We start from the raw sequence: 23,235 nt of genomic DNA, 5'->3' as shown, positions 1-23,235 counted from the left end.
AAAAAAAAAAATGTGGCCGACATTAATTGAGGTTGAAATGCCAGAACTGCCCTGGTATAATGTAGATGAGGGGATCCAGAGGCTTAGAGAGATTGAAACGTTAGAATGGGTTTATCATGCAAAGCCTGCTCTTACACCCCAGGAATGTCCAGAGGATGCACCTTTTATCAGAACAGTGAGAAATAAATTTGTGAGACTAGCACCATCAACCCTGAAGAGCTCTGTGGTTGCATTTCTCTGTAGGTCAGATATTACTGTAGGAACTGCTGTCACTGAGCTGGAATCCTTAAACACAATGGGGATGACAGGATTCCTAGTTGGCAGAAGCCAGATGGTAGCACTTAATTGCCAAAGACAGGGTAGACGTGGCTATTATAATACACAGCAAACTCAAAGCAGGCGTCAAAATTATATGACTCAGGCCACAGTGGCTCAGCTGGCAAGAATGTTTGCCTGCCATGCCAGAGGACCCGGGTTCAATTCCTGGTGCCTGCCCATGTTAAAAAAAAAAAAAAAAATTATATATCTCGCAGAGATTTGTGGCATTGGCTAGTAAATCATGGGGTACCTAGAAATACAATAGAAGGCAGTCTACTAAATTCTTGTTTGAGCTGTATAAACAGGAGTTCTAGGTCAAGTGAACAGAAGTCTAACCTGAATTACAAAAACACAGAGGAATGGCCCCTTAACCAATTTCCAGACTTGAGATAGTGTACAGGCGCAGAGCCTCTTGAATGAAGGGGGTTCTTTGGGGGAGAATCCTGTTACACTGCCACAAATTTATACTGTTAATCTTCCTCCAAGCCTTCCTCAAGGAGACTGATGGCCTTTTACCCAGGTAACTGTGCCCTGGGGAAAAGGAAATGATCAGATATTTCGGGGATTATTAGACACTGGTTCAGAAGTGACTTTAATTTCAGGGGACCCAAAACGTCACTCTGGTTCACCAGTCAGAGTGGGTGGGGGCTTATGGAGGCCAGGTGAACTATGGAGTTTTAGCTCAGATCCATCTCACAGTGGCTCCACTAGGCCCCCAGATCCATTCTGTAGTTATTTCCACAGTTCCAGAATGTATAATTGGTACAGACATACTGAGCAATTGGCAGATCCCGACATTGGCTCTCTAACTTGTGCAGTGAGAGCTATTATGGTAGGAAAGGCCAAGTGGAAGCCACTAGAACTGCCCCTACCAAGCAAAATAGTAAATCAGAAGCAATCCCAGATTCCTGGAGGGATTGCAGAGATTACTGCCACTCTTAAGGAATTGAAGGATATAGGGGTGGTGAGTCCCACCACATCCCCATTCAACTCTCCTATTCTGTCTGTGCAGAAAACGGATGGGTCTTGGAGGATGACAGTGGATTATCATAAGCTCAACCAGGTGGTAACTCCAATTGCAGCTGCTGTTCCAAATGTGGTATCATTGCTTGAACAAAGCAATACATCCCCTGGTACCTGGTATGCATCTATTGATCTGGCAAATGCTTTTTTCTCAATAGCTATTAATAAGGACCACCAAAAACAGTTTGCTTTCAGCTGGCAAGGTCAGCAATATACTTTCACTGTCCTACCTCAGGAGTATATCAACTCTCCAGCTTTAGGTCATAATCTTGGCCACAGGGATCTTGATCATTTCTCCCTCCCATAAGACATCATACTGGTCCATTATATTGATGATATAATGTTGATTGGATCTAGTGAGCAAGAAGGAGCAACTACTCTAGACTTACTGGTAAGGCATTTATGTGTCAGAGGATGTGAGATAAATCCAACAAAAATACAGGAGCCTTTCATCTCAGTGAAATTTCTAGGTGTCCAGTGGTGTGGAGAAAGTCGAGATATCCCTTCTAAGGTAAAGGAGAAGTTCCTGCATCTGGCCCCTCCTAGAACCAAAAGAGAGGCACAATACCCAGTTGGTCTCTTTGGATTTTGGCGACAACATATTCCTCATTTGGGTGTGCTACTCAGGACCATTTATCGAGTGACCAGAAAAGCTGCTAATTTTGAGTGGGGACCTGAACAAGAGGAGGCCCTGTGACAGGTCCAGGCTGCTGTCCAAACTGCTCTGCCACTTGGGCCGTATGATCCAGCAGATCCAATGGTGCTGGAAGTGTCAGTGGCAAATAGAGATGCTGTTTGGAGCCTTTGGCAGGCCCCTATAGGAGAATCACAATGCAGACCCTTAGGATTTTGGAGCAAAGCCTTACCATCTGCTGCAGATAACTACTCTCCTTTTGAGAAACAGCTTTTAGCCTGCTACTGGGCCTTAGAAGTCTTAACCATGGGCCACCAAGTTACCATGAGACCTGAGTTGCCTATCATGAGCTGGGTGTTGTCTGACCCACCAAGCCATAAAGTTGGGCATGCACAGCAGCACTCTATTGTAAAATGGAAATGGTATATACGAGACAGGGCCAGAGCAGGTCCTGAAGGCACAAGTAAGTTACATGAAGAAGCGGCCCAAATGCCCACGGTCCCCACACCTGCCACATTACCTTCTTTCCCAGACCAGAGCTATGGCCTCTTGGGGAGTTCCTTATGGTGAATTGACTGAGGAAGAGAAAACTTGGGCCTGGTTTACAGATGGTTCAGCACGATATGCAGGTACCACCCGAAAGTGGACAGCTGCAGCACAACTCCTCCTCTCTGGGATGTCCTTGAAGGACAGTGGTGAGAGGAAATCCTCCCAGTGGGCAGAACTTCGAGCAGTGCACCTGGTTGATCATTTTGCTTGGAAGGAAAACTGGCCAGAGATGTGTCTGTATATTGACTTACGGGCTGTTGCTAATGGTTTGGCTGGATGGTCAGGGACTTGGAAAGACTATAATTGGAAAATTGGTGACAAAGAGGTCTGGGGAAGAAGTATGTGGATAGACCTTTCTGAGTGAGCTAAAAATATGAAGATATTTGTGTCCCATGTGAATGCGCACCAGAGGGTGACTTCAGCAGAGGAAGGTTTAATAATCAAGTGGGTAAGGTGACTCATTTTGTGGATACCAGTCAGCCTCTTTCCCCAACAACTCCTGTCATTGCCCAATGGGCTCATGAACAAAGTGGTCATTGTAGGGATGGAAATTATGTATGGGCTCAGCAACATGAACTTTCACTCACTAAGGCTGACTTGGTTATAGCCACTGCTGAGTAACCAATCTGCCAGTAGCAGAGACCTACACTCAGCCCCCGATATAGCACCATTCCCTGAGGTGACCAGCCAGCTACATGGTGGCTGGCTGATTACACTGGACCACTCCCTTCGTGGAAGGGGCAGTGATTTGTTCTAGCTGGAATAGACGCATACTCTGGATATGGGTTTGCTTTCCCTGCACGCAATGTTTCTGCCAAAACTACCATCCATGGGCTTACAGAATGCCTTATCCATCATCATGGTATTCCACATAGCATTGCTTCTGTTCAAGGAACACATTTCACAGCAAATGAAGTGCGGGAATGGGCACATGCTCATGGAATTCTCTGGTCTTACCATGTTTCCCATCATCCAGAAGCAGCTGGATTGACAGAATGGTGGAACGGCCTTTTGAAAACTCAATTAAGGTGCCAACTAGGTGGCAATACCTTGAAAGGCTGGGGTAATGTGCTCCAGGAAGCTGTATATACTCTGAATCAGTGTCTGCCGTATGGTGCTATTTCTCCCATAGCCAGGATCCATGGGTCCAGGAACCAAGGGGTGGAAATGGGGGTGGCACCACTCACTATTACCCCTAGTGATCCACTAGGAAAATTTTTGCTTCCTATCCCTGCAACCCTGAGCTCTGCTGCTCTACATGTTTTAGTTCCAAAAGGGGGAGTGCTTCCTCCAGGAGAAACAACAATGATTCCACTGAACTGGAAGTTAAGACTGCCACCTGGTCACTTTGGGTACTCATGCCCCTGGATCAACAAGCCAAGAAGGGGATTGCATTATTGTCTGGGGTGGCTGACCCTGACTATCAGGGGGAAATAGGACTGCAACTACACAATGGAGGTAAAGAAGAGTTTTCTTGGAATATAGGAGATCCCCTAGGGCATCTTTTAGCACTGCCATGCCCTGTGATTAAAATCAATGGAAAACTGCAACAGCCCACACCAGGCAGGACTACCAATGGGTCTGAAACTTCAAGAATGAAGGTTTGGGTCACCCTACCAGGCAAAGAACCATGGCCAGCTGAAGTGCTTGCTGAGGGTAAAGGGAACATGGAATGGGTAGTGGAAGAAGGTAGTGATAAATATGAACTTCAACCACATGATCAGTTACAGAAACAAGGACTGTGATGCTGTTTTGTTCCTGTTATACTATTTAAGTTGTAAGATATCAAGTTTAAGAATGAATATTACCCAAGGACTTGCACCCCATTCTAGAGAGAGTTACTGTGTTTCCAGTTATATGCAGGACAGTTGAGTATTGTTAGGTGAAAGAAAAAACTGTTGTTTTAATGTTTTTATTTAGAAATTAGATATGGTTTAAGGTGATATATATAGCTGCCAAGTTGGCAAGGAGTGGACTGTCATGGTCAGGTTCATATGTCAACTTGGCCCAGTGGTGGTACCTGTTTGTCTGGTTGGGCAAGTGCTGGCCTGTCTGTTGCAATGAGGACATTTCATAGAACTAGATCATGATCACATCAGCTGCATCCATAGCTGATTCCATTTGTAATCAGCCAAGGGGTGTGTCTTCTGCAATAAGTGATGCTCAATCTAATCACTGGAAGCCTTTTAAGGAGGATTCAGAAGAGACAGGCTCTCCTCCTGCTTCGGCTTGTGAGCCTCTCCTATGGCGTTCATCCAGACACTCCATCAGAATCGTGGGCTTCACAGCCTGCCCTGTGGATTTTGAACTCTGCGTTCCCATGGTCATTTGAGACACTTTTATAAATTTTATATTTGCAAGTATTCCCTGTTGATTCTGTTTCTCTAGAGAACCCTAACTAATACAGTAACCCATACTGAACTCTGAAATCTGTTATACAACTAATTGTTGCAATATGCTTTGAAATTTATTGGTTTTCTGTATATATGTTATTTTGCACAAAAAAAAAGAAAAGAAAATTCTTATAGCCTCCATTTTTTTGGAGCAGCTAGAAGGAAAAATCTGAAATAGTGGAATTTTAACCAATAACAAACTCTGAAATCTGTTCTGTAATTACTTGTTGAAGGGTACTTTGAAAAGCATTGCTTTTTCTTTCTTTTCTTTGTATATATATATATGTTATATTTAACAATAAACAATGTTTAAAAGAAAAGACTCAGAGGTAGGTCTACCTGACTCCAAAAATGTTCTTTCCACTCCACTATATTTATTACACCTACCATTCAACAAAAGCTTAATTTTCTCCATTAGCTTTAATGTAAACTAAACCATAAAAAAAAAATATTTTCCCCATTTAAAAAACATCCATAAAATTCTCAATAGGTATTATTTTACAAACTTAATCAAAAGCAATAATCATTTAAACTGAAGACACAACTGCATTTCCTCTCTCACCATCACCACCAATTCTTCAAAATGAAACTGACTAGCTTAATATTCCTTCTGTTAGATGTGTAATATATATAACTACTTTTCAGTTCCTAATTTATATAATTCAAAAATTATTAACAATATCTAATAAATGTAAAGATACCGACAGTAGTGATGTAAAAATACTGAATTACCTTCACTTGTAGCATTGGTTGAAATTTTCTCACAAGTTTCATTGAAGAGTCATATATGGAACTTCCAATTTTTACTGACTCCAAAAGTGGTACAGGGCGAAAGTCAGTGTGATAGAGCTCAGCATTCAACCACGAAGCCACAAGCTCCAAATTAGGAAGAGTAGCACTCATGCCAACAATCTGCACAGCATTAGATAGAGGACTGGCTAAATCTGCTTGGCTGTGGAAAGCAAATGCAAATGATAAAAGACACATAGCATTAATTACAAATAGTATTGCTAACAATATACTTGGTTATGTTTATTGATAGACGTATATGCTTTCATTTTGGTATGGACTTAGGAATATAATTACTGGAACATAAATTATGAGTATCTTCAATATAAAAGTAGATAATATCTAACTGTTTTCCAAAGAGACAGCACTAAGGGAAACACTCCCATAATCCATGTGTGTTCTATCACTCTACATCCTTGCTAACATTTGATACTGTCAATCTTTTTAATGTTAACCATTATAGACGGTATGTGGTAATATCTCTTTGAAAAGGTAATTAATATTTCCCAGATTACTAATGAAATTGAATATCATTTCATTTGAAAAGTCTCTTATAAATGCCTGTTCAAGTCCCTTACTTATTGACAAATTGGTTTATTTGTTTTTTCTTATTGATTTGTTGAATCTTTTTAATCTTCTAGATTGTGACTTTCCTCTCTCATTAATTTTTATTCATCTTTATTTCTTTTCTTCTATTTTATGTGACTATTATTATTTCTCTAAGCTCTTGAGACTGATATTTAAATCATTGATTTCTAAGGCTCTTTAGTGATATATATATATATACTTTATACTAACAATTTCCCATTAAACACATATTAACTTAACTTCACAAGTTTTGTTAGGAGATATTTTTATTAGAATATCTGTTAGATTTATTTTTAATTTCTAATGTGATGACTTTTTGACCAAAATGGGTCTAAAATGTATTTCTTAATTTCCAAATATGTGGGTGCCTTCTAACTATGCTTTTATTTCTAGCTTAATCCCACTGTTGTCAGAAATATTCTTCAAATGTTTTAAATCCTTTGAAATATGTTAAGACTTACTTTATGGCCCAGCATACAGTAAACTTTCTTGTAAATGTTCCATATGTACCTGCAAAGAACATGTATTCTGCAATTGTTTGGTACACACAACCATTAGGTCAAATTTGCTGATTGTAGTAGTTGGATCTTCTATATCCCTATTGATTTAGAATAGAAATGGTTATCTACTTACTCTATGACATACGAGAGAGATGGATTAAAAATCTCACTAAACTAAGTTAATGTTTAAGGGGTACAGAATTTATTTGGGGATAATGTAAAAGTTTTAGCAATGGATGGCAGTGATGGTGGCACAACATTGTGGATATAACCAATACCAATGAATTGTACACTTGAAAGTACTTAAAATGGGAAATGATGTTATTCTCATGTTACCACAATAAAAAGTTTTTAAAAATGCACAAAAAAACAAAAAACAGAATCCCCCAAACTGAAAGACAAGAGCTCTTAGACTGAAAGAACCTATTGAGTGCCCAGCACAATGAATGAAAATAGACCAACACAGACACATTAGTGTGAAATTTCACAACACAGAGGTTGAAGATAATTCCTAAAAACTTCTACAGAGACAAGTTGTATACAAAGGATGAAAGATCAACATGGCATTGGATTTCTCAACAGTAATACTGGAAACCAGAAGACAATGAAGTAATGCCTTGACATGCTGAAGGAAAAGTGTTTCCAATCTGGACTTGGACAGTCAATGAAATAAGTGCAAGATATTTCCAGACACACAGAGTCTTTAAAAACTCTATGCTCACATACTCATTTTCTCAGGACTTCCTGGAAAATACCCCCACCAAAATAAGGAGCTAAATCAAGAGGAAGACATCTGATTCAGAAAAAAAGGGGGCTCTGACTCAAGCAAAAGGCAATGGGAAATGGTGGGCCACAGTGGCTCAGCATGTAGAATTCTCGCCTGCCATGCTGGAGACCTGGGTTCGATTCCCAGTACCTGCCCATGCAAAAACAATAAAATAAATAAAAGGCAATGGGAAGGTGGGCCACGGTGGCTCAGCAGGCAGAGTTCTCACCTGCCATGCCAGAGACCCGGGTTCAATTCCTGGTGCCTGCCCATGTGAAAAAAAAAAAGCAATGGGAATGAATGATAAAAAAAAGAAGATTCCAAGATGACTGCAAGGCACCACATTTAAAGATTAACCTGTTCCAAATTAAAGCAACTCAAAGGCTTCAGGAGAGAAACCTCTCTAAGAAGATGAAATTGGAAGAACAACAAATACTGTATACTAGAATATCATAGGTAGAGATTTACACAACTGGGGAAAAGGCTGGGGATAAATTAGTGATAAGTACATAGAAAACCAAGCCATCAAACAAAAAAGACGTCTATTAATTTCAAAGAAAACAAGTTATTTAGAAAGTGAAAGTAATCATAGTATTCCACATGGCTCAGTTGACAATGGCATTTTATGTATTTGTAATAGTGTAACATCGAATACTGACTGACCTAAGAAAAATTATGACACTGTATCTGGACAATAAGATGGTGATAACATGATGAGAGAGAAGCTGCAGAAGGTGGGAATAAAGTACATAGATGTCAGTAAAGACTATGAGAGAGCTAGATCTTCACCTTTCATAGTAAGAAGGCAATAATAGATAACATAAAACTAAAACTTCAAGTAAGTAGCTGCTTTCAGTGATAAAGCTGTACATTCACACATACACACAAAAAAACTATAATTATAGAATTGAAAATAGTTACCTCTGAAAAGTTCGAAAGCAAACAAATGCTATTTTTCAAAATTAGTGTTGACTACCTATATTATGTGCATGTATAATTGACAAATACAAAAACTAGATCTTTAAGAAAAGCTATTATACAAGTACGTACACTGAAATAAATGGTGAACAGTCAGAAATGTAAGAAGTTCACAAAGTATCTAAAGTCAACCACAGTTTAAAGTGTTTCTTTTGGAACAAAAAGGAAGTACTGTACATGAATTTGTTCTAAATAAGAAAAGTATTACACTTCTTCAACTGTTTTAACTAGTAATTGCTATGTACTTATGTGGACACTTTCTCAACAGAAATTTCAAAAGCTCAGTTACTTCAAGTACTTACCAATATGTTGATTTCTGAGTTATATAGCAAACCTTGGTCAGCAAAAGCTCCAGCAGATACCCTCGGTGAGAGTCTCCCAACATATGCAGTTCATCTACAACCACCATTCCTGAAAAATATTTTCCTGATGCTAGGTTTTATAGAATTTCACAATTCTGAGAAGAGTTTAAAAAGATTAAATATCTGATATATTTAAAAAAATATCAGTAAGTCACTGTCATTAAAATATGTTGCAGGTATCCAGTCGCTCAGTATATACCTGGAGGAACTGGGTGTGGGGACAGAAATGGTCATTCGCACATTGGTGTTTATGGTGCCAGTATTCACAATTCACAATGGATGGAGATAGCCTAAGGGTACGAGTGAGGGAAGGAAGTGGGAACTGTAGTGTATACATAAAACGGACTACTGAGCAGCTGTAAGAAGGAATGAAGTTGTGAGGCATGAACTAAGTGAATAACCCTTAAGGATTGTATGTTCAATGAAATGTCAGAAACAAAAAGACAAATATCATGCCTCATATACAAATTCAGTGAACTGAAGTCAAGAGCATGGATTATCAGGTTGGAGCCTATTATAGAGTCCTAGATTGTAAGCTTTTACAGCAGTCACATATATTCAGGAATTGTAACTGCTATTTCTTAATTCTGAGATACAGAGCTGTTTGTTTATAACCTAGTTATTCCCAGAAACTTCGGGTATTTATGTGACACTTAAGACCGAGTTTAAGCACTGAAGCTATGAAAATCAGTACTACTTCATACAGGAACTGTTTAAAAAGTTAAAAAGTGATCAGACTTCAATTAGAGATATGAGCGAAGCTGATCTAGATAGGACAAAGGCAAATCAGAATACAGGGTAAAGGGTGATTTCAGCCATATTTTAAAACTTCAACTTCTGTGTGAGACTACAGGGAGAGATGTTCACTTGGTGCAAAATTTATATTTTGGGTAATACTTTACCTAATTTAATTTGTATGGTCAGTTTTGTTGAACACCATAAGTACATGGAATCTTGAATAGGGTATGATATCTTGTTGATTTGTACAGGTTAGTGTGATGCCCCAATATATCCCAGAGTAATTTGGGCAGCAAATAGAGAAGTATTTGCAAATTCCCCTTTGGCAACTGGGAAAAAAGGAGGAAATGGTCAACTTCCCCATCTGAAGAATTCCTGATGTTCTCACAAGCAGTGGGGGACAACCAATTCAATAAGCTGAGCCCTCGATCTTGGAGTTTGCCCTTATGAAACTTATTCCTGCAAAAAATAGGCTAGACGCACGTATAATTATGACTAAGAGTAGAGGACCTCTTCTGTTGCTCAGATGTGGGCTCTCTAAGCCAACTCATCAAGTGATCTCACTGCTCTCCCCACTACATGGAACATGACTCCCAGGAGTATAAATCTCCCAGGCAACGTGGGACATGACTCCCAGGATGAGCTGAGACCCAGCACCATGGGATTAATAAAGCCTTCTTGACCAAATGGGGGAAGAGAGAACTGAGACAAAAGAAAGTTTCAATGGCTGAGAGATTTCAAACATAGTCGAAAGGTCATCCTGGAGGTTATTCTTCTGTATTATATAGCTATCCCATCTTAGTTTATGGTATATTGGAATGGCCAGAGGGAAGTACATGAAACTACGGAGCTGTGTGTTCCAGTAGCCTTGATTCTTTTTTTTTTTATTAATTAAAATAACAACAAACAGACAAAAATATTAACATATCATTCCATTCTACATATACAATCAGCAATTCTCAATATCATCACATAGTTGCATATTCACCATTTCTTAGAACATTTGCATCGATTTAGAAAAAGAAATAAAAAGACAACAGAAAAAGAAATAAAACGGTAACAGAAAAAAAACAGTAGCCTTGATTCTTGAAGACAATTATATAATGATATAGTTTGTACAATGTGACTATGTGAATGTTAAAACCTGTGTTGGTGCTCCTTTTATCCAGAGTATGGACAGATGAGTAAAAAAATACAGATAAATAAATAAAGTGGGGATAAGAGGTAAAACAAATTGGATAGATTGAAATACTAGTGGTCAATGAGAGGGAGAGGTAAGGGATATGAGATGTATTAGTGGGTTTTTCTAATTTCTTTTTCCAGAGCAATACAAATGTTCTAAAAATGATCATGGTGATAAATACATAATTATGCGATGATACTGTGAGCCAGTGATTATACACCATGTATGAACTGTATGTGTGTGAAGATCTGTCAATAAAAATATATATATTTTTTAAATTGTTGCACATGGTACAAAGTTGTACCCGTAAGACAGAAATCAGATTCCAGACAATGGACATTTTCCAAATGTCGCAAGTGTCTTAAGTGACACTACTACAATAAATTCTAAATCTAAAAACCAATGATTAGCTTACACAGGGCTAACCAAAACTAGCCCTGATGAATGTATTCAGGTTTAATCTGGATATCAGGTACACAATTTGCAGAGATAGCAAGCTCCAGCATGTTTCTATTCCTGGTAAAGTTTAGCCAGGAAAGAAAAAATAAATGATTTAAATATTCAAGAATTTCCTCTGTTTCGTAAAGTACAAAAAAGTAAGGTACTCAGGCAAAACAACAGGAGGCCACAAAACTTTTCTGTCATAGAGTCCTAATGTTACAGATGTCAATTCTTGCCACCAGAAGTAGATGATAGACGAAAGGAAAACAAAATGAGACATACAGAAATTATAATAGGTCTACTCCATAAAAAATAGTAGAAAAAATATGCTTATTTTCCTATTTGTCTTACCTAACATATCCATCTTCTTTTCCTCAATAAGGCGATTGATTAGACCATTGGCTCTCTCAACTGTGCAGACAGCAATATCCAGGGAGGAGAAATGCCCTGCTGGAGAGGTACTGCCCATATACCCATCTACTTTTATTCCTACTTCCTGAAACAGGCTCTAAAATGAATAAAAAGAAACAATATATGTGAGGAAAAAATGTGAAATTCACGAATTGTAAATCAAAGCGCAAGTTGGTTCTATTACAGAACATAAACATAAGCATCTAAGGACGTTGATCAGATTATTCTCAGTTGTTCCTGGCCAGACCTATTAGTTATTTTTAGAATCATATACTAAACACATGAAGCTTTTGTGTTTAGTATGTGATTAGTATGATTAGTATATTTAGCTCCTAAATAGTTAGGAGCGCTTTATAGAAATTAAAAGCAGAGAATAAATACCTAAAGCACTAACATTTTAAATCCAATAAGAAAAAAACTATTTCTACAAGATCAACATAATATTTTAGGAAACAAATTTATACCTCGTAAAGAAAAATTCTTACTATCCCACTAAAGACCGGTTCTCTGTGAAATGGAAGAGTTTTAAAAAGTAAATGCAATAGGCCTCTGATGTTAATGTTTTAGTTTTACTTTCAACTAACATACCTTTTCAATAAAAAGGATCCTTTCATTATTTTGTTACTTTGGATCTAAGTTGAGTGGATGTTACCATGTAGGACCAGCTTTGTTGGCCATCTGGCCTCTGAAATAACTATAAAAAGATTTATAGAACTATATAACTTTAGAGTTGTTCATTAAATAATTTTTTCTGAGTGTTCACTGAGTTAACCTACAGAGCTAAGGTTAACATTCTCACTTTACAAATGAAAAAACTGAGGTCCAGCAGGGTATGTGCCTGGCCTTAAAAGTCACTCAAGGGCAAAACTGTGACTAGAACCCAGATTTTTTACTCCCAGTACAACGATCTTTCCATTACAACACCACATTTTCTCACTGCAGAAATCACAATAGCAAAATTTATTCTGTTTAATGAAACACTGTTATTTGTGGAAATGCCATAGAAACCAGTGAATACAATGCAAATATAAAAGGTTATTAATTTTTGCAGGTGACCAAAAGAATAGATCAGAGGTCTAGAACTTTCCCTAAGCACCAATGCATCCTGTTCTTCAGTCCCTCGATGTTTCCAGAAGGCCCTCAATTGTGATGAGATATGCTTCCTTAAACACTCTATCCCATTCCTCAGTCTAGTTCTACTATTCAGTTAAAATGCTAATTCTTAATTTGCATGCTTATATGTTATTGAAGTATTCTGTTTACTTGCTAAGGAAGTGTTCACAAATTTTATACAACTTTCACCACTTACTGGTTTAACTGATTGGCCCTTTCTCCTTTATGCAAAAAGTTTCCTTCTCCAAGTTGTCAATTTTTAAAGCTATATTGGGATGCAATAAAAGAAACTATTTTCCAATTGCCTTCATAATTCCATTTCAAATAAGCAGAATTCCAATATTTCAAACTTAGTTCAAGAACATTACCTGAAGATAGTATTTCTTCTCTTTAGCCACAGAGACAAAGGGCAGAATAAACAAAGCTTTCTTCTGCATTTCCAAAACACGCTTCAAAATAAGTAATTCAGCAACAAGGGTCTTCCCAGCACTTGTAGGAGCTAAAACATGATTATTTTAAAAGGTTATCACAAAAAAAATTAATATTTGGCACACTGATAGTAATAAACGTTTTAAGTCAGAATCCAGTATCCCCAGAACCTTAGGTTAACCTATCATTAATATCTGGCCTAGCATCTGACACCTTTATAGCCTGAAATATCCCTGACTTTAAACCAGCTTCCTAAATAGTCATGTACTGAAAATAGAGAATTATTAAATCAATCTTTATATCAGCAATCATAAAAAATATTACTGGTTCTTGGCTTATAGCTAAAGATCCTTTCCTTTAAGTACCAAATAGTTAAAAGTCCTATCCTCCAGGAGTTTAGACTATTAAGGAAAGAGATGAAAATTTCAATATATTTTGATAAGAGCTATGATAGAGGTGGGAGGTAGGAGTGCTGTAAGGAAGTTTATGGAAAGGGAACAGAACCTCCATTTTGAGAAGGTTGGGTAAAAAGCAATACCAAACAGAAAAAACTGCATGTACAAAGGCCTGGATGAATACCTGGCATGTTTAGATAACTGTAAGTAATTAATGTAAACCAGGACTATGAAGTTCAAGTAGAGGAGTGAAAGAAGTGCTACAAAAGGGCCAAATGAAAAAGGGTGCTATAATCCCACCATGTAAGGAGTTTAGACATTATCTGAGAGCAACGCAGAGGGACTAAGTTTTTTGAAGGGTAGTGACAAGATCATGTTTGAACTTTTAAGGACTACTTTGGCTGCAGGAGTATGGTGAGACAGAGGAAAAAGATAAACTAGTTACAAGGCTATTGCATAATCTAGTAGAACCAAGGTCAAACCATGGTAATAGACCTGAGAACGGAGAAAAGTAGTCCGCGTCAAGAGATATTTCAGGTAATAGACACGGTCTATGAATGACACCAAGCTTAAGCAATTGAAACGGTCAGGCTATGCTACTACTAGTTAGATACAGTGAGTATTTTCTATGTGCTAAACGCTGATCTAAGCTCTTAACATGTAAGAGATAATTTTTGGAGGGAACTGCCTGAAAATATACAGCTGTGTTCCAGTAGCCATGTTTCTTGATGATATAGTTTTCACAATATGACTGTGTGATTGTGAAAACTTTGTTGTCAGTGCTCCTTTTATGGAATAAAAATATGGAATATGGAATAAAAATAAATAATGGGAACAAATGCTAAAATAAATTTAGTTTGAAATGCTAGTGATAAATGAAAGCGAGGGGTAAGGGGTATGGTATGTATAATCTTTTTTTTTCCTCTGTTATCGTTTTATTTCTTTTTCTGTTGCCTTTTTATTTCTTTTTCTGAATTGATGCAAATGTTCTAAGAAATGATGAATATGTAACTATGTTATGATATTGAGAATTACTGATTATATATGTAGAACAGAATGATATGTTAATGTTTTTGGTTGTCTGTTCTTAATTTTTTTTAATTAATAAATAAATAAATTTAAAAAAGAAAGAGTTAAGGAAATGCTAGTCCAAACTAGCACTGTAGCCTGAAACCCAAGCTCCTGAGGTCTCTTTCAGAATCCAGGGCCAGGAATGTGTCTATTGTCAACAAATGCCACCACTGGACCAATAGCAAGCCAGAGTGTGGATCTGAGATAGGGGCCTCTGGGTGTCACCAGGCAACAGGCACAAAGGAGTCTGAATCAACCGAAAAAAAAAAAAAGAGAGAGAGAGAGATAATTTTATCCTCCCTAAGTACTTCTAAGACACACACAGACAAGCAGACACACAATCAAGTAATATGCAAAGTTACAAAGTCAGTAAGTAACAGAGATAATTTTGAAACCCAACTAGTCTGACTTCATAGCTTGAACTCTCATCTACTGATAAATGAATTGTCTCATTTTTTGCATAGCCATATTGAAAATTCTAGATTACTACAATTGTAGAAAAACTGATGCAAAGGAAATACTGAATGATAGTAAGCACAGAAGTTTAAAAATTGTGTATGTCAAAGTTGTCTTGAAAACCCATCTAAATCATTTGTAAGGTATATTACTATTTAAGCAGGTCATTTAATAAACAGATAATGCATAATGTTCATATCCTGAAAAGCAATTGAGATCATCTGGGGGGAGAGAAATTCACATCTCCCATTGCACAATCACTCTAAGACATGTAGTTACTGAGAGGAATGGCAGACAGAATTGCCCACTTTTCAAATGTAATTTTCTTTGCTCTTTTTGCCCCCAGCCATATAATGGAATGTGCACAATTTTTTGCATATGATAAGACTCCTATGTTTTGTAAAACTTCCTCCAGTTATGAAGCACTGCTTCATCTACCTTAAAATTATCTTAACTGGGCGGGCCGCGGTGGCTCAGCGGGCAAAGTGCTTGCCTGCCATGCCGGAGGACCTCGGTTCGATTCCCGGCCCCAGCCCATGTAAAAAACAAACAAACAAACAAAATACAATAAAACAAGAAAATGTTTAAAGATGTTTCCCTTTCTTCCTTCCTTCCTTCCTTCCTTCCTTCTCTCTGTCTTTCCTTCCCTTCCTCCCTCTTTCTAAAAAAAAAAAAAAAAAAAAAAAAAAAATTATCTTAACTATATTAACAGAGTACCCTTTACATTCATGTCTTAAAAATAGTAGTGAAATAAAACTGCACAAATCTGCATACCTGAATAGACTAAATTCTTTCCTTCCAAGACTTGTCCAAGCAAAAGGCACTCTGCCTGCCAGTCAAACATCTTTTGTACACCAAAACTGTGGTATTTTTCCAGGACTGCTTGTGGAAGTCCCCAATTGGCCAATAGCAGCTTGTCTGTTCGGTCACCAGATACTGCCTGCTTGTATTCTCCTATCAGGAGAATAAGAAAAACTGTTATTAATAGTTGAATTTAGTTCTAACATATGAGTTTAGTAGTTACACCTCCATTATGTGTTGGAATAAGGCTATGTAAAGTACATTCTGACTCTGAATTTACAAAAAAGTGACATGTATAGAAAAGTAACAGTAAATTATCTAATCAGATATAATAAAAATTGTTCCTAAAAAGCCCCAAACAAAATGTGGCATAAGGGACCCTGGCTACTGAGAAAGATGGTAGTCGGCTGGCCTATAGCACAAGCATGACTATATGAAGGAAGAAAAGGAGGGTTGTCCTGAGATGAGGCAACTCAATTAGAAAAAACTTTAAAAGTTTGGGCAGGCCACAGTGACTCTGTGGCAGAGTTCTCACCTGCCATGGCAGAGACCTGAGTCCGATTCCCGGTGCCTGCCCATGTAAAAAAAAAAAAAAACCTTAAATTTGGTGAAAAAGGTGGATGCCTTTCCAAAGGTTCCTGAGAGCTATATAGAGATTTCAGCCAGTGGGGGTACAGTTTCTCTAATAGCATTTACCACCATGGCTTTATTAACTGTAATGCAATTCTCAGTTTATCAAGATACATGGATGACAGAGTTCAGCAGGAGTTAGAAACAGGGTAAGATAATGGGTTATTGGAGCTGATGGGATACAGACTGTGCAACAGGACTAGATACAAAAACTCAAAAATGGACAGCACAATAATACCTAATTGTAAAGTAATCATGTTAAAACACTGAATGAAGCTTCATCCAAGCTATAGGTTTTTGTTTTGTTTTGTTTTGTTTTGTTTTGTTCTTACTATTATTACTTTTATTTTTTTCTCTATATTAACATTCTATATCTTTTTCAGTTGTGTTGCTAGTTCTTCTAAACCGATGCAAATGTACTAAGAAACGATGATCATGCATCTATGTGATGATGTTAAGAATTACTGATTGCATATGTAGAATCGTATGATTTCTAAATGTTGGGTTAATTTCTTTTTTTCCGTTAATTAATAAAAAAAAAAGATACATGGATGAAGTATGAATATGAAGTGGACAAGGATTTTTCTAGCAAATTGAGAATCAATATAGATATTACTGTTGTTATGAAGTGCCGGTATGTTGGAGCAGATGTGTTGGATTTAGCAGAAACAATGGTTGCATCTGCAGATGGTCTTGTTATAAACCAGCAGTATTTGATCTTTCACCACAGCAAAAAGAATGGCAGAGGATGCTGCAGCTGATTCAGAGTAGGCTCCAAGAAGAGCATTTTCTTTAAGATGTGATATTTAAAAGTGCTTTTAAAAGTGCATCGACAGCATTTCCACCAAGGGAGGATGACTCATCACAGCCTCCAGGTGCATGCAGAATTAGTGGTCACCTATGTTAATAAAGTAGCAGGGAATTTTCACATAACTGTGGACTAGAGAATTCCACATTCCCGAGGTCATGTACATTTGGCAGCCCTTGTCAACCATAATTCTTACAACTTTTCTCACAGAATAGATCATTTGTCTTTTGGAGGGCTTGTTCCAGGAGTTATTAATCTTTTAGACGGAACTGAAAAAATTGCTGCAGATCACAACCAGATGGTTCAATATTTTATTACAATTGTGCCAACAAAACTACATCCATATAAAATTTCAGCAGATATCCATCAGTTTTCTGTGACAGAAAAGGAGCATGTAATTAACCACACTGCAGGCAGTGGTGGAGTCTCTGGGATATTTATGAAATATGATCTCAGTTCTCTTACGGTGACCATTACTGAAGAGCATATGCCATTCTGGCAGTTCTTTGTAAGACTCCGTGGTATTGTTGGAGAAATCTTTTCAACAACAGGCATGTTACACGGAATTGGAAAATTCATAGTTGAAACTACTTGCTGTCATTTCAGACTTGGAGCCTACAAAGCTGTCAGTTCTGTCCCCTTTGAGGATGGCCACACAGACAACCACTTACCACTTTTAGAAAACAATACACATTAGCACCTTCCAGAAGGATAAAAAACTTTTTCGTTTGAGACAAAAACCTTTTTTAATAATAAAATATTGTGCAATATATTCGAAGAAAGGAAAATATGAATGAGGAAATACATCATTAAAAAAAACAGAAAAAAATACCCAAACTGAAAACTCAAATATGTTGTATCTGTTACAAATGTCCTAGAAGAAATTGTTCAGCTAATCCGTGATTAAGCCCAACCAGAGTCAGAGAATTGCTTTGAAAATAACCTCTTCTTACTTTCACAGCAGATGGGCAGTATTGAAATCAAACTTTACTTCTTGGTAATGAACAGCCTAAAGACGTCAAACCACATCTAAAGAAAAAGGCATTGATAAGTGCAAACGTTTGTGTCCTTTTGTTTTTAAAAGATACGATGTCAGAATAAAACACGTAAAACATATGGAAAACTAGTCTAGACTTTTAAAAAATGTGATCAGGTCACATTGTTAATAAAGGAAAACAGGGACCAGTCCATATATTACAGCCATATTAATGTTAAGCCATATCTACAAGTCCATTTATCCGGTTATTTGGTTTTATGGAGGTAATTGCTTTTCTTGAAACTTTGGTTATTGACTTTATAACTGTTCACGACAGGGTCTTAGAACGCTAAGGTAAATTCTCACAGGGGCAGGTATTTAAATGCTATGATATGTAACAGAGGCATCACTGGTAAATTGTTAAGTGGGGCCTTACATAGGGAAAAGAAAGCTTTTTTTTTTTTTTCAGAGTGAACCAGCTTTAAAGCAAGGTCGACCGGCATTGGAAGCGGAGCTCCTCGGCTCCAATCAGTCGCCCCCAGTCTAAAGAGTTGAGGGTTTTTATGGGTTCAAACAATAACAAGTAATTTAGGCAGAACAGCCTGCACAATAACAAGCATCCCGCAAAGGACAAGGACAAACAACAATCGTGCGTCCAGGGTTACAGGTGTATGAAGCGATGCATGGAGAGGTTGCCCGAGTGCTTGAAGGCCTTGCCGCAGATGGCGCACACGTAGGGCCGCAGCTCCGAGTGGGAGATGCTGTGGTTGCTCAGGTTCAGGGCTCGTGAAGACCTGGAAACACTGCGGACACGGGAAGCCCTTGGCCGGCTCGGGCCCTGGCGGGGGAGCCTCGTCCTCTGTATACATGTAGGGGACGCCGTTCACGTCGATGAGCAGGTGGCGGTGCTTCTGCGGGGCGGCGGGGGTCGAGGAGGGGGCCACAGCGGGGCAGGGGCCACCCTGGCAGGGCAGGAGTCCATGGCCTCCAGAGACAACAGGGGCAAACTATACTTCGGGATCCTGAGCCGGCGCCGGCTGGTGGGGCGGCGGCCCCTCCGGTTCAAGCTCCGTGAGGGCAGGCTCCACGGGCGGACGGCCCCGGGCTCCCCACCGCGCTGCATTTTTTTTTTTTTTTTTGAAGATGCTGTTTCTTATTTGATCATATTATTGGTTTAATGTGGTGGTGGTGGTATTAAAAAGATCCACTTCTATGATGGAAATTATCCATTTGTGAAATATAAAAGGAAAAGGGGGCATACCTTGAATATTTTGCACATGTGGTGAGGGAGGAATAGGTTAACTTTCAATAAAATAGAGGAGTGAGGTATATATTTAACTAAGACAACATAATTTCAGACCTAAGAGGTATCATATTAATGTCTGTTAAACTGTAAAACTGGATTATGAAACAAGTATCTGCATTCAGGTCATCCTGAATGTGATTGATTCTGTATTATAGAATATTTTAGCTTTCTTACTATTTAAAGGTTATTTTTTATTTTGGGGGGGAGGGGAATGTGTGTGAATAGTCTGGGAATCAAACCCCGGTCTCCTGCATGGAAGGCAAGAATTCTACCACTGAACCACCCATGACCCTAAGGGTTATTTTTAAATTTCTAGACTATAAAAGATTAAAAATAATGATAGGACACTATCACTCAAGTGCCAGTTAAAAACCATATTTGTATTATATGTGCCAACATCATTTTCGCTTTTGTAATGCTTAATGGCACTAGAAGAATCAACAATTGATGCCCATAGTTTAACTCATTTAGGGAAATGGAGAAAATGAATTCCAGGTAAGTAACAAGGCCAAGACTAAAAGACTAAATTTTAAATGGTTTTTAGAGATTAGGAGGACATAAATTATAACTTTTCAAATGGATTTTCTGTAGAGATTTTAAAAAGATGCTTTCTGAAGAACAGCTGGGACAGACTTAATGGGAAGAAGGGGAAATAGTGACCAAAGTGCTTTATAGATTTCATATTGAATGGTATTTTGCAGAAAATAACAGAAGCATCATTGTTTAAAATAAGTTTATTATCAAGAGCCATGAAAGTTAACTGATTAATATAGGTGGCACAGTATTCCTTAAAAGGTTTCTGAATCCAAAAATTTCTAGATGAAAGAGCCTTCCGCGTTTTTTCCCTCCTTTCCTTTTCTTCAGTTATTATTTCCAATGAAATTGGACTAGGAACTAATAAAACAACTCTCAAAAGGATTTTTAATTGGAGAGTTAGAATTTTAGCTAATTTAGAGTAAATGGTGGTTCTCTGACTCTGCATCTCAGAAAATTCTATCAGGTTCCAGGTTTTGCTTTGTTGTTTTTTAAACATAGGAGGAAAAACAGTACTGACTTAGGACTATTTTCTTTCAATTAGGATTATAATAGTTTATCTTTCAAAAGGATGTTAAAAATGATCTTGGTACTTATATATGATAATGTTCCCATGTTTTCAAAATACTGTATTAAAACGTTAATGTAATTAATCTGTTCCTGTAAAAGGGCTACAAAATTAATTTCTTTGAAAAAAAGTGTGGTATACGCTATGGATATGAAAGGTTGAACTATGGGGTAGAACCATAAGGAATGTATTGCAAGCACTGCAAAGTCAAGTAAATTTCTATTTAAGTTCTACGTATTTTAATTCTTAAATACCTTTCAAATTTAATACTATTTAAGTATTAAGTACGGATGACGACAATAGTCAAGAACTGAGACACTCAGATATCTGACACTCAGCCAATTTGAGAAAAAAAAATCTCAAATCTTTCACAGGCTTCCTCTGGATCTGTGAGTAGTAGTGGATACTACTACGAGCGAGCCCCTACAAGTGATGGATTTGACCAACCAGGAAGTTGTTTCTTTAAAGATGGAAAGACCAAGAAACCACTTGAATGGTACTACCGGCGGTCACAGAATATGGGTTGAAAACTTATGCAGCACCAGATCCGAGTCCAGAGAAGGGAATAAAAGCCGAATGGACCATGCAAACAAACAAGCTCCACGCAGTAAGGAGGCCCCGCCAGACACCTAACATTGTACTGCCCAACACACCCTACTGCCTCGCTGCCTCCAGGATCTCTAGGAGTACCTGCAGCTGCGCCGTTCAGGCAGCGCCCCAGGCCCGGGGGCGGGCTCAGCACAGACCTCGAGGGGAGCTGGGGGCTGTCACTGCAGTCATCGCAGCTTCCCAAGGAGTCTGAGCCCGAAGCTGAACGCCGCCGTTTCCCACTCCGGTGCGGAAGACTCATCGCGAATTCTCGGCAGCTCAGGGCAAACTACAAACCCTGCGCCCTAGAGCTTGGGAGAGGCCAGGCCGCATGACAACTGTAGCCGCCATTCTCCCAAGAGTTTTCGAACTCCCGCTTCCTAGCTCACTCCGGAACCATAGAGTACCAGTGAAGAGTAACCTGAAAACCATAGAGTCGTGAGGGAAAGAGCGGTTCTCGCTGGTGGGTGTGAACTTCCGCCTCCAAACTTCCTCGTTCTTAAGGTTTAAAGAACTAAGCTTAAAGGAGGAAGATCCAGGATCTGCGTTTTTAATCAAACTGACCTAAAAATCTTTCTCGTCTGTCCATTTCTTGTTTGAATAGCAAGGTTATGCTAACTGCATGAAATGAGCTCGGAAGTGTTGTGTGTGTATGTTTTGCCTAGTCTCTGGAACTGAGTGTATTATATTTGAAGAGTTGTTAGAACTCTTGGTAAAATAATCTGACACGGGTATTTCTGGTATTTTCTTTTTGTTAATGAGTAAATTTTTAACTCAATTTCATGTCTTTAGTGACTGTAGGCACTGTCAGATTTTCCGTATATCCTGGAATCAGGGTAATTTATGTTTCCAGAAAATTGTCCTTTTCCTCTCCTTCCCATCTTCCTTTAGTTTTTATATACAGTTCATCATATTTTCCTATGATTTTTTTCAACAGCTATTTTACCTGTATAAACCTGTGCATTCCTTATAGGCTTTTTTTGGGCTCTCTGTCTCCCTTCATCCTCAACCTCACCCTCTTCCTCGCTCCCATTGATCTTGCCAGTGGTTTGCCTATTATATTGATATTCTGATGAACAAGCTTTTACTTTTGTTGATCTCTCTTGTTTCTGTTTCACTCATTTCTGCTTTAACTTTTTAAGTTTCCTTCTAATTTGGGGGGGCAGGGTTACCTTTTTTCTTTTCCTGACTTACTGAATTGGACACAGCTTACAAATTTTCTATTTCTTTAATTAACTTTTCTATAAATTTAGGAGTCTTCTTGTCTGCTGCATCTAGAAGTCATTAAAAGAGGTGTGTTAAAATATCTCACAATGCTTGTGGATTTGTCCATTTCTTCTTGTAGTTCTGGTTCTTCATCTCCTGACATTAAAGAGAAAGAGAGGTAGTGAGATAAGGGCACAGAAACGTGGAGTGGGACACAGAGTAGATAATCTGGGCTGAATTAGAATAGAAGCAATTCCATTTTTATACTAGCCTAACGTTTTTCTTGGAATTCTTAATGGAGAGTGATTAGAGAATTCTGCCACTGAGCCACAGTTGCACTGCCCTGAAGAATGATTAGATAGGAATATATCAACTCACTTACACTGTGCATTACAGTTTTATAAAATTAAACTTACATTAACTATAGCAAACTACATATATTTTCTTACCGATACTATTACAGTTAAAATCAGTATCTGAGAGAGCCTAATGTCTATTTCAGCCAAGATTTGGTCCCCATGATAGGTATCAGGAAAGTAGCTCTTCTTAAGGTACTATTTTAAGATTATTCCAGATTGTGTGTACAAAACCTTATACAGGTAAAACTCAGGATTGCTAATGGGAGCATAATTTGCCTCTTTCTCCAAATGTATGATGGCAGAGCAGAGGCTATTCCTGAGC

The 23,235-nt window shown here is 38.2% G+C and overlaps 1 protein-coding gene and 1 pseudogene across 4 annotated transcripts in view; one reads left to right on the top strand and one right to left on the bottom strand.

Annotated features, from left to right (window-relative positions):
- The window catches only part of POLQ (DNA polymerase theta), a 195,658-nt gene extending 173,756 nt beyond the window's left edge, over positions 1–21,902 (bottom strand). Inside the window, exons 1-7 of one of the 4 annotated variants that reach the window (XM_077118198.1) lie at positions 21,451–21,902; positions 16,474–16,509; positions 15,912–16,091; positions 13,155–13,285; positions 11,614–11,770; positions 8,841–8,949; positions 5,650–5,869 (exon numbers count right to left, since the gene is read on the bottom strand). In XM_077118198.1, the coding sequence (XP_076974313.1) occupies positions 5,650–5,869; positions 8,841–8,949; positions 11,614–11,770; positions 13,155–13,285; positions 15,912–16,091; positions 16,474–16,509; positions 21,451–21,610 (993 nt within the window). In that variant the 5' untranslated portion in view covers positions 21,611–21,902. Of the gene's footprint in view, positions 1–5,649; positions 5,870–6,755; positions 8,476–8,840; positions 8,950–11,613; positions 11,771–13,154; positions 13,286–15,911; positions 16,092–16,473; positions 16,510–21,450 lie in introns of those variants that run through there. The other 3 variants (XM_077118200.1, XM_077118199.1, XM_077118201.1) reach the window with 3 other exon arrangements.
- Positions 16,531–18,344, top strand: LOC143648338 (endoplasmic reticulum-Golgi intermediate compartment protein 2 pseudogene; annotated as a pseudogene).
- Positions 21,903–23,235: the final 1,333 nt, after the last annotated feature.

The sequence above is a fragment of the Tamandua tetradactyla genome, chromosome 10, assembly GCF_023851605.1.
Source record: "Tamandua tetradactyla isolate mTamTet1 chromosome 10, mTamTet1.pri, whole genome shotgun sequence".
NCBI lineage: Eukaryota > Metazoa > Chordata > Mammalia > Pilosa > Myrmecophagidae > Tamandua > Tamandua tetradactyla.
The sequence above is the reverse complement of the archived record's forward strand: the minus strand, read 5'-3'. Positions and strand labels throughout refer to the sequence as shown.